This window comes from Paramisgurnus dabryanus, chromosome 4 (genome assembly GCF_030506205.2).
Source record: "Paramisgurnus dabryanus chromosome 4, PD_genome_1.1, whole genome shotgun sequence".
NCBI lineage: Eukaryota > Metazoa > Chordata > Actinopteri > Cypriniformes > Cobitidae > Paramisgurnus > Paramisgurnus dabryanus.
In genome coordinates, this window is record NC_133340.1 from 26,147,926 (window position 1) to 26,160,059 (window position 12,134).

Here is a 12,134-nt window from a genome sequence, read left to right on the forward strand (position 1 = left end):
ACTCAATTAATGTGACGGCTGACAAATATGATTTACACACTGAGAGCATGTCATTCTGTGGTCTGTATGATCCATGCTTTGTGTTTTCAGCCTTCCATTTCTATTCCTGCCAAGGGGAAAACAGTGCACTAAAATACACTTTATTTAAATACATTTAGTACACTTCCATATTGTACTTAAAGTGCTTTATGTTCATGTTTAAGTTTTTTACTTATTGTTATATACTAAAAAATTGTCTTTAGTACTTCTTAAGATAAACTTAAACATCTATGTGTACTCAACTGTGCAATTTTGCATCGCGTTTCCCATTAAAAATATCTGTCTGAAATCGATTTTGAATTGCAAAGCTCAGATTGTGTCTCTCAAAAAGAACTCCTTATCAATCTTAAATCACTATTGAGTTTGAGTTGTTTATAACGTGCATTTTTTTTTTTTTTTTGATCCGCATTAGCCATTACCAAGGTAGTGGCTATTCTTCCTGGGCTCCGACAAGTAAAAAACAAAGTTACATTACATTACATTAATCCATGGCTAAATAAAAACAAAAACAATACAAAAAAAAAAACATACAAACCCATAATTCATTTAAAACACCACAATCAGCATTTTACTGTTGTCTTTAAAGATTTTTAAACCTCTGTTTTGACCCTACTGTCTAAATATAAATTCAAGAAGTCTAACTTTCTCTACCTGTTCTATAGGCACACTCTTTACAGACAAATTAAATATTGGTTTACGTTTAGAATTAGATCCAAACACAATACTTTTAGTTTTTGTCAAATTTAAAACCATCTCATTATTCCATACCCACTTTATTATCATGAAAATATCTGAAACTTTGAAGAACAGCAATGTAAATATGCTTAAAGACATTTCCTGGAATAGTGTTTGTAATGAATCTTCTTCTGTAGCAAAAATGTAGTTTCTGCACGAGAGCGCCCTCTGGCTCTTGGATGTGGTGGCATTTCACCATAATTCATTAAAATTCATTCATTGAGAACATGTGCATTTGCTTGATTAATCCTCAGAGCCCTAATTTTAACTCTGTAATTCTGCTGTTTCAACTAGATGGCGATATTACCCAGTTTATGAAAAACTAAAACAAATTCAATTAATTTTAAACTCTGTGTATGTTTTAAAAATCGTTCTGAATCTGATCTCTAACAGAGATTTTTTTCTCATTTCAGAAGCAGATATACGTCATGACGGGAAAATAAAGACAATTGCTACTTACGTTTCATTGTGATTTTAACTCTTTCCCCGCCATTAAAAAAACGTGTTCCTGATGAGGTTTTATGGTCATCTGTTATAGCGCACTTACCCAATTTATACAAAAACTGAAGCTATTATTTTTATTACTTTTACACTCCATGTATGTTTTGCTAATCATTCTGAATCTGATCTCTAACAAAATTCCTTCACAAAAATGCTATTATTTCAGCTTTTTGCTAAATTTAAGAGCTTATAAGCAGAGAAAATAATATAGATAGGATGAAACTTTTTTCCCCATTTTGTTTGTTTAAAGGGAACGTTCTTTCTGATCCCATTTTTTTAAACCCTGGTTAGTGTGTAATGTTGCTATTGGAGCATAAATAATACCTGTAAAATGATAAAGCTCAAGTTCACTGCCAGGCGATATATTTTCACAACACTCGAACAGTTTTTTGACTAAACTCCGCCCACAGGAAAACGTCAGTCGCTAGCTAAGCTAACGGCAAGCTAAGCTGCTATCGAATCACAGAACACTAAACAAACTACCCAATCAGAACTTGAAACGTATTTCTGAAGGAGAGACTTCAAATAACAAGCAAGACATCAGCATGTTTTTAGAATAAGTAAATTGTGTGAAAAATACCGCGTTTTTTACACATGAAACATGAACATAAGTTAATATTGCGCACTGTAAACAAAATCAAAGCTTCAAAAACACAGAAAGAACGGGACCTTTAAAAGCAGAGGGTCTGTTCTTTCATTTGATATATTTGTATGTTTATATATTTGTAGAATTTTCCTGGAAGGCATTTTGTTAAACTTTTGTAAAAATTACAAAAAATGCTGGCAGGCAACTTTTCAAAAAAAGACGGTCGGCGAATGAGTTAAGTATTAGCGGCATTCAGCACACTTTTTTCAAGTGCACTGTGAAGTATTTCTGAAGACGAAATATGCTTTAATTAGTACATTTGAAATGTAAAACTTTTACACTTTTATTAAGCATTCATAGGTGAACTTCAAAAGTACTTGTAGTACTTTACCCTCATTTTCCCATGAATTAGCATGGTTATTAATGTTGCTTCTTTAAAGTACCAAATTCACAGGTCCCTCGAGTCCAGACGAAACAAAGTGTGAAAGTTATTAATCAGAGTAAAATGTTGTGCGTTTAGCAACACAAGCGGGCCGCATCTGTGTAGCTTGTCATGGTAATTGGTGCAATTTGTTTTCTTGATTGGGGTTCAGTGAGTCGCACTGTAGTACAAACAACGTTGGCTTGTTTTGTCTGATTGTCTGTTCTCATGAAGACCAACAAAACTAAGCATCAGCTTTGTAGAAGCAGCATGACTGGAGAAAAGGATGTATGGTCTTTCTTCAGATGTGCGAAACTTTGTCGTTTAATAAAAAAGACTGGTTGATGGGTTGTCTAAATTATTCAGGCAAAGGTCAGACTTAAAGAAACCCTGATTTTGGCTGCATAGCTACTCCCTTTAATATTTTAAAGGGGTTTTTCTTTATCACGGAGAGGATAATGCGATCATCCACCACTGTTATCCCATATAGACGTACAAGATTTTGATGTTGCTGAGCTCACCAGTGTGTTATTTTTTAAATCAGGATGTACCAAATTGTTGATCTGGTCACTCTTAATGTTCCTGCTATCTCTCTGATTAACACAGTCTCACCCCATGTCGTCAATATTTGACGACACTTGACCATTCGTCATATGTTGACGCGAAGGGTATACCTTTCGCGTCATTTTTTGACGAACTGGGGACTTCAATACTATTACGTCCGTTGCATTCTCTTTCCTATTTTCTTACCATTTTCGCGTCGGTTTAGGGTTAGATTACGCAAAATTAAACAGTGTACGCGAAATTAAACAGTTGTCACCTGGCGTTGGGGTTAGAGTTAGGTACGCGAAATGAAACAGTTGTCACCTGGCGTTGGGGTTAGAGTTAGGTTTGGGTAGGGATGTCATTATGTAAATCTAACCCTAAACCGACGCGCAAATGGTAAGAAAATAGGAAAGAGAATGCAACGGACGTAATAGTATTGAAGTCCCCAGTTCGTCAAAAAATGACGCGAAAGGTATACCCTTCGCGTCAACATATGACGAATGGTCAAGTGTCGTCAAATATTGACGACATGGGGTGAGACTGGGTTGCTCTGATGGATTTGTTGTGTTTTTGAAACCTAAATATGGTCTGTATCACTTGCATGGAGATGTCCCTGAATCGAATGATTTGGGTTCACAGCCACAGCTTTCAAATGCAATTGTCACACTTAAAATCAACTCCAGACCTTTAACATCTGTCATTCATGAGGAAATTATTGAACAAATAGACAATACCTGTCCATAAAACAGCTTTTAAGTCACTGTCCCATTACTTTTGACCTCTTTAGTAAGGGGGAGCTACATATTAAACGGCTGTAATTCCTAAATCCTTCAGCCAATATGGATGTGAATACCCTCAAAATAAAGCTGAGAGTGTGCACTGTAAGACAATACTCATAATATGACACTAACTTGAATACATTTTGGTAAACAGCTAAAATAACACAAAATGTGCCTCTGTCCCAATATTTATGGACCTGACTGTATATTCAAGTAAAACACCTTCTGGAATGAAAAAAAAGGTTGGACTTGAATTTGTCAAGTGAGAATTGATTGGATCGTTGGAAGTTGGGTCATGTTGCTAATTGCTAAGCGCTGCGATTTTTGGCAGGCCCCACCCTGGTGCAATTCCTCATGACAGGAAGTAAAGACAGAATAAGTTTGTTTGCCGAAAGAACCGACAGGCAAATGGCATCAAAGTACCGCAAGCGCCATTCGAGAAATCATAAAAAGTTTAATTTTGCAGTACTTTGACGTCATCTGCCTGTGAGTTCTAGCAGAACCGCATGAAGTTGAACAAACGTATTGTTTCGAGGAGGGGAGGAGGTTAGCATTTTTGATTTAAGATTACAAAGGTACATGAGTAAAAAAACTAAACATAATGAAGCTCACAAATAAGTCATTTATAAAAAATACCACAATATTCCACAATATTTAAATTTCATGAAATGAAATTGCTTGTATAAACAGCATCGCCGTCTTTGGATGGGATATAAAACTGTCCATTTTTGTGTGTGTACTATAGTGATTATGGTTTCGAGAGAAGAAGTGATGGTAAATGTACTCCAGCATTCTGGTTCTCCCCTTCCTCCATGTCTCGAAGCTGCACAACAGAACACACGTTCCTCAACAGCACCGGGTGAGATCTCACGTAACACTATGAAACCCAACAGGTCGCTGAATATGTGCATTACAGACAGAGCATTCCTATCAACCCGTTGTGCCCAATTGGGTTCTGTTGCTGTGATTGGTCGATGGGATATTTTTGGTCATTCTGTTTCAAGTGTAATGGTGTGGACTATACCATTGTGTATTACTGATAAGCACATTGATGAATTTGAATATTTTGTTATTTGCATCTTATAGCTGTTGTAGGTTTATTATTGTTAATTATGCTGTTATGTCTTGCAGGTATAGAAAGGTAGTGTCTAATAACTGTACAGGTGGGGTGATTGAGCAGTACACAGCCCGAAGGCAGGTGTGCCCGAGCCAGGCGCCCCGCGGTCTTCATCTAGTGACCAGTGAAGGAAAGCTAGCCGCTAGTCTTGCTAACAACGTCACCTTTCTCGTCTTTCTGGAGGAGGTACAGTCTATGTCAATTTGGGGTGTTAATTTATGCAATTTCCCATATATGATAATCATTTAAATTAACGATCAATCAATCTAATAATCGTTAACCGTAAAAGTGCAATAAGCCTTTACTGCAGTGGCATATAGCCAATTGCATGAACGTGTGCGTAAATGGCAATCAAAATGCCAGCTTTCTCATGCGAATAAAACGTTTTTTTTGTCTAAATAACACACTGGTGGGACTGTAAAATGAGTCAGTGTAGTTCGTGTTTTGATAATCATCAACTTAAATTCTCATAATGAAATATAATGACTAAATAGACACGATGGATAACTCATGCGCACTCTGGCAACAGTCGCATTTTGCCCAGGCGCCACACACGTGCATGACCGTGCTTTTTCGACCATCAACAAGTTTTATCGATTTAATTATTATTGACGATTGATTAATTGTTAGCATCCCTAAAGCCAATCAATTTTTAAACTGTGAATTTTTGTTTGACAATCAAGCTCACAAATTAGATGTTTTTTCCAGATAAAAAATTTGATCAAACTGATATTTATTCCAGACATTTATTTCTTCTGAGAAACAAACTCTTGTAATCTAATGCTGCATACACACCAAGAGCAAATATAAGTATTTGCGCAAGAAGATTACATACAAAGTCAATGCAAAGACGTGAATAGACGCAAATTTACGATGCGAATGATTCAAATTGGGCGGAGCGATTGCCACATACACACGCTATATGCCCCTAAAACGTCTTTAGCGCGAGTTCAAAATATTAAACTCAAGTGGAAAATTGGCATGACGCGAATATGTATCTACGCTTTTGGTGTGTACGCCGCGTAAGATTAATTTTTTCCCCTATATGGCTTATACAGTAAGTATGGAGCTCAGCAGGTCACCCCTTGGAGAAAAGAATACAAGACCTGCAAATCCTTCATCACGGTTTTGTAATTCATCCGCACAGTTTATAAACCATACTCACAGATTATTAAACTGTTCCCTCAGTTTTACAAATCGTGCACATGGATTAATAAACCATACGCATGAGTTTACAACCACTGGTCTCAGATTTGTAAACTGTACGCGCATTTTTTTGCAATGCGTACCCACAAATTCATAAACCGTGCGCACACATTCGCAATCCGTTCCCACGGTTTTGCAAACTGTACTTATTGATTTCTATCTTGCTTTCTTTTCTCCAAGGGGTGACCTGCCAGGCTCCGTATATAAGAGATCTCACTAATGTCTCACTAACTTTGCTCAGTCCACAATCCTGCTATGGAAATGTACTTGAAATATCTAAGACAAAGTTAAATGATACACAATTGAGATGTTACTTTAGCTTTAAAAGAGTAACTTTACAACAAAAATATTTTCCTATGGGAAGATTCATCTTTGTTTGAGATTTTAAGAAATCCTTTGGGTGTCCAAGACAGGCAGATGAATCCACATTACATCTAAGAGAATTGTACACATTGCAACTTTGGATCGTAGTCAGCAAAAAGAAAAGAAATTCTCAAGTATTTCAGGGATGTGTGTCTACAAAGTCTGTCAAAGCGTACTGATGTATCCAAGATTAACTTCACACTTTACTGTGTTTGCAAACAATCTCTGGAGCGGTTTGCTTCTGGTGAGAAAGCAAAAAACATAAAAGTAAAAAACCCAGCAAAATAAACAATGCACTCTGCTTAATGAAAAGAGCGCTTACTCGCACATGATTTGTTTTAAAGGGGACATATCATGAAAATCTGACTTTTGCATGTTTAAGTGTCCCCCAACTATCAACCTAGAAAATATGAAAACAATCAACCCAGTAACTTGGTTTTGGTAAACCATTCTCTGCAAGCATCTAAAAAAATAGATCATTGAAATTTGATCAACCTTGTGATGGCATAATCTGCACTAGCCAACCACGGAACTGCCATTTAGTGCAGAGAGAGAAAGAGAGCGAGAGAGAAATAAATGACATCAGTTTCAGTTTCAACAAATCACCATTGTGGTGATCAGTGTTTGCATTTCATGATCAGCTCATTTAAAAGGACACACCCAAAAATGGCAAATTTTTGCTCACACCTACAAATTGGCGTTTTTATAATGCTATTATAAATTATCTGTGGGGTATTTTGAACTAAAACTTCACATATGCACTTTGGGGACACCAAAGGCTTATTTTACATCTTTAAAAGTCTAATGCTGTGTTCACACCAGCTGCGGTAGAGGCGGCAAGCGCGGATGATTTACATGTAAAGTCAATGCAAAGATGCGAATAGGCATCCTGCCACGCGTTCCGCGCAAATTGAGCGTTGCCGTGGGAAATGCGCAAGTTCAAAAATCTGAACTTCGGCGGTTTTCCGCGCGGCGTTAACCAATCAGGACCTTGCTGTTGTAGTGATGTGATTACACAAATTTTCGCGTGAATGTCTCGAATGAATAGATTTCACACCCGGCTTTTATACCAAATGAAGCGAGTAAACTTCAAGCGTCCAACTACGTGCGGATAGCACATTTTTGCCACCTCTACCATGGCTGGTGTAAACACAGCATCATAATATGTCACCTTTAATAAAGCTTGATTCACTTGGAACTATTAATTTGTGAAAGCATACCAAACCGAGAAGAAATTGCAACATTAAAATGATTAAAACAGTGAAAACTGCTGCTGAAAACACACCAGAAGCGAATTTAACCATTTGCGAGAGTAGATTACTTAAAAAGTCAATGCAAACACAGGAATTTACGGGGGTCGATGTGAATGACGCGAATTTGGTGGCGCGACTTCCATATAAACAAAAAGGCTTGAAAATATTTAACTTGATGCGAAGTTAAATCCCGCGAGTAATCTAGGGTAGGGATCATGATGCATCGCTTTTGAGGTGTACGCAGCATTAAACTGACAGTGTTGGAGGTAATGCAAGTAATGTGCATTACGTAATAATATTACTTTTCTGAAGTAACCAGTAATGTAACGCATTACTTTATAAATGTACACATTAATATTTGAGTTACTTTTTAAAAAAAAGTAATGCAAGTTACTTTTCAGTTTAATTAATTTAATTTAAAAATAAAATAATGTACTTAATTAAACTGAACATATTAACGTAGAATTACGCACTCTGTTTGTACATATCAGAAGCAAAAGTACAGGGACAGTGCGAATGCAAAGAATAACGGATTCTTTTTCACTTGGTTCACTTTTTGGTCTAGAGAACTTGAGTTAATTTATCAACTTGATCATTCAGTTCATTAAACAGATTTATTCAGTGTCACTGGCAGATCTTTGAAGTTAACCTGACATTCATCGCAGAGGTCCTTTGATCTTTCATATTTTCCAGGGCGATGGATCACGAACCAGCATTACTGTGGATTTCGGTGACGGAAACGCCTTCACCTACTCCAACGTGAGCTCTATCGAGGACGGGATTAAGCACATCTACAAGAATGTGGGAATCTATCGCGTGTCAGCTATGGCGGAGAACAGTCTCGGCTCTGAAAGCGCCCTCCTCTTTCTCCACGTTACGTGTAAGCCGGGTCGTGGGAGGGAGATCATCGATATGTAGCATGGACGGTCATAACGTATTCTACCTTTATATCCTTTTATTTAAAGGACACGCCGGGCCCTAACACTCTAAACTCATTTACGGTTTATTGACCAGAAAAATCTCATTTGGCCTTGGTCGTATTGCACTCGACATTAACCGGTCTAGGTTACAGGCTCATGGTGTCCAACTGGACCAAGAGATTGGAATCATCCTTCTTAGTTATTGCCAACAGACACCTCAGTGTATATTGTAGATCCAGAGGACCCAAAACATCCTCCAGGCCTGATTTTTTTTAAAGTTGACCACAGTTAGCAGTAAAACACAATTGCTTACTAGATTAATGTACAGAGTTTATTTATTTGCTGATACTTGGTTGCACGTCGCTCCATTATTTTGGCAATATCGCTTTTTAAATGTTTTTCGACTCTGGTTGATCACTTTACAAGTTTGTCAAATGGTCCTTGGCCAGAATGTGGACCAGACATTATGCATTTGAGAAAACTTCAATTTGCTATCTATTTTTTGTATACATTTTGGAAGAAGTTACGGTTAACACATTCTGAGACCAGATGGACTGCGTTTCGCATCTTTTCGAGTATAGTAGTCTAGGAGTCGTAACAAAAAGCTCATTGAGCATTTAAATTCAAAAGTTCACCTATTTAATGATCTCACCACCGGCTGCCACATTCAGACAGACAGATGCCTCCACAGTGTCTTATTGATAAGGGAGAAGGGATGCTTCGTGCCAGGGAACGGGGCCTCGGGAGCACAAGCTGAAATTTGCATGCAGATGGCACTGGGTCCCAAGGAGAAGTATTTGTGAATAAATATACAATATGAATATAATCGTCAGGGGTTGTTAAGTTTATTTGCAAAAAATTATCTACAGTAATTTAATAATACATTTCGGCAAACTTTATAGGTAAAATTTATTTGTGTAATAATGCTATTGGCCTGCTGGCCTCGACTGTTATGAATGACTGTGTTTAATGTGGTGATAATTCATTTGCTGCACTTCATTGATAATTAAATTTCACTTTAAAAAGAATGCAAATAACTACGTTTGTTAAATGTCCCATTTGCATTTGTTTTTATGTATGCAGTAAATTTTCTGTTAAAGGGATAGTTCACCCAAAAGTGAAAATTCTGTCATGATTTACTCACTCTCATGTTGTTACAAAGCTTAGATCTTAGGTCTGATAAACAAGAAGGAAAGATATTCTGAGGGATGTTTGTTACCAAACCAATCAGAGGCCCCATTGACTTCTATAGCATTCTTTTTTCCTACACTGGAAGTCAATGGGGCCTTTGATTTGGTTTGGAAATATCTTCCTTTGTGTTCATCAGAACAAAGAAATTTATACGGGTTTGTAACAACATGAAATTGAGTAAATGATGACACAATTTTCATTTTTGGTTGAACTATCCCTTTAAAGGAAAACACCAAAATATTTTTCAATATTTTACTATGTTCTTACCTCAACGTAGTCAAATGAATACATACCCATCTTTTTTTCAATGCGTGCACTTAATCTTTGTACAGTGCATTGTGCATGTGTTAGCATTTAGCCTAGCCCCATTCATTCCTTAGGATCCAAACAGGAATGAATTTAGAAGCCACCAAACACTTCCATGTTTTCCCCATTTACTACATGAGTAGTTACACGAGTTAGTATGGTGGCACAAAATAAAACGTGGCGATTTTTACACAGATGAAAAAGGAGAACTGTATTCTATGGCGGAAAAGCACTTAGTCTGCAGCACTTCGACAATGATGCACAGTAACATAGGGTGACCATATGTGCCATTCTTCCCGGACGCATCCCGTCCAGGATTTTGTGTTCGTCTTCCGGAAGTCGTATTTGTCGACCGTATTTGTCATAGAGGATTATATTACAGAAAAGCAACCGTTACATTTTAAGGTAAGAATGAAACTACGATAGTATATCTTATGTTTTTAACCGAATGGCGTATGCGGTCAATAAATACGACTTCCGGAAGACGCACCGAAATCCTGGACGGGATGTGTCCGGGAAGAATGGCACGTATTGTCACCCTAAGTAACATCATCACTCCTGACTACTCCACCTCTCGCTCAAATTTCCGTCAATATTACTTAATATTATTATCCGCCATACAATATAGTTCACATTTTTATCCGATTAAAAAATCGCCACGTTTTTTTCTGTGCCACCATACTTACTTGTGTAACTACTCATGTAACAGTCTTTAAATAGGGAAAATTCATCCCTGTTTGGATCCTAAGGAATGAGTGGGGCTAGGCTAAATGCTAACACATTCACAACGCGCTGTACAAAGATTAACTGCACGAATTGATTAATATGTATGTATTAATTCATTTCAGGTAAGAACATAGTAAAATATAGAAAAACGCTGGTGTTTTCCTTTAAATTGTGCTCTGCTAAGGTCCTAATCGGTCACACAACACAAAATGGTATAGTTATGGCAAATTGATTAAAAAGAGGTAAAATAACAAAAAGGATAAACAGTTGTAATATTGCCTATAATTGTACCGCTTTTCTCTTTTACGGGAACAGGTCAACTGGAGTCCATTCACCTCTCAGCCCCATTTGTTGCTGTGAAAAATAAAGAAGTCAATCTGACGGTCGTTCTCTGGCCGAGCCAAGTGGGAACGGTCACCTATATCTGGTGGTTTGGGAATAACTCCGAGGTGAGTTCTCACTGAGATTAATGTATCCATTGATTCCCAAACAGGTGTAGAATGATTTCAGGGGACACAGTTCTCAAATATCAAACATTATTAATTGGAATCAAATCATTAATTCCTAAAATGGAGACATTACTTGTGTGGGGTTTATAAAGGGATTCTTATTTACTGAGCGGCTGTAAAGCTACAGAATACAAAAGCACTAAACATGACTCCGAGAGTGTTTTTATGTTTGTGTGTGTTTGTACCATCACCGAGCTGCAATGTAAATAAAGTTGACATCTTTTCTGCTAACCAGGCTGACAGGGCACTCTCATGAGAATCTCTCTGGTGTTGTGTTCGCAGCCCGTGATCACGCTGGAGGGGAGTGTGGCGTTCACGTTCTCCCGAGAGGGAATCAATGTTGTCACCGTACAGGTGTCTGCTGGGAGCAACATCCTGCAAGACAGAAAAACCATCGCTGTTCATGGTGAGTTCTGCCTTGTACTGAGTAAACACATGGGGCGGTCACACTAGACTTTGAGCATGTAAATATTTTTCAGACGTTACTGCGAAATAAGGGCGGGGGGCGCTTCATCCATCTTTGCTTTTCAGTAGAGAAAAAGGTCATGCCGTGACATACCAGTTTTCTACTGGTCACATAACGTGATCCGAATTCGCAGATCAGACTTGAACTTTGGTATGCAACGAAATGTGAAAATCTTTGAACGAGCTTGCGTTTCCGGTCTGATGCATTCGCATGTGTACGAATGGAAGTCAATGGAGTGAAAAGTGTACTGTGACCACCCCTTGAGTATATATTAAAGGATATTAGTCCACTTTTATAAGAACATTTGTTGATAATTTACTCCCCCTATGTTGTGTTTATCTTCATTTGAAAAGAAAAACATTTAAGGATTTTTCTCCATTTTAGTGGACTTCAATTGAACCCAACGATTTGAAGGTCCAAATTGCAGTTTCAATGCAGCTTTAAAGGAACAGTATGTAGGATTGTGGCCA

At 37.6% G+C, this 12,134-nt stretch overlaps 1 protein-coding gene across 4 annotated transcripts in view; it reads left to right on the forward strand.

Annotated features, from left to right (window-relative positions):
- sorcs1 (sortilin-related VPS10 domain containing receptor 1) overlaps positions 1 to 12,134 on the forward strand; it is a 212,648-nt gene that overhangs the window by 176,893 nt on the left and 23,621 nt on the right. For all 4 annotated transcript variants that reach the window (XR_010546715.2, XR_010546714.2, XM_065295393.2 and 1 more), the window contains exons 17-21: positions 4,353 to 4,466; positions 4,739 to 4,910; positions 8,240 to 8,426; positions 11,005 to 11,138; positions 11,481 to 11,604. Coding sequence is in view for 2 of the 4 variants with exons in the window: in XM_065295393.2 (XP_065151465.2) it covers positions 4,353 to 4,466; positions 4,739 to 4,910; positions 8,240 to 8,426; positions 11,005 to 11,138; positions 11,481 to 11,604 (731 nt within the window). In the remaining 2 variants the exon portion in view is untranslated. The remainder of the gene's footprint in view (positions 1 to 4,352; positions 4,467 to 4,738; positions 4,911 to 8,239; positions 8,427 to 11,004; positions 11,139 to 11,480; positions 11,605 to 12,134) is intronic.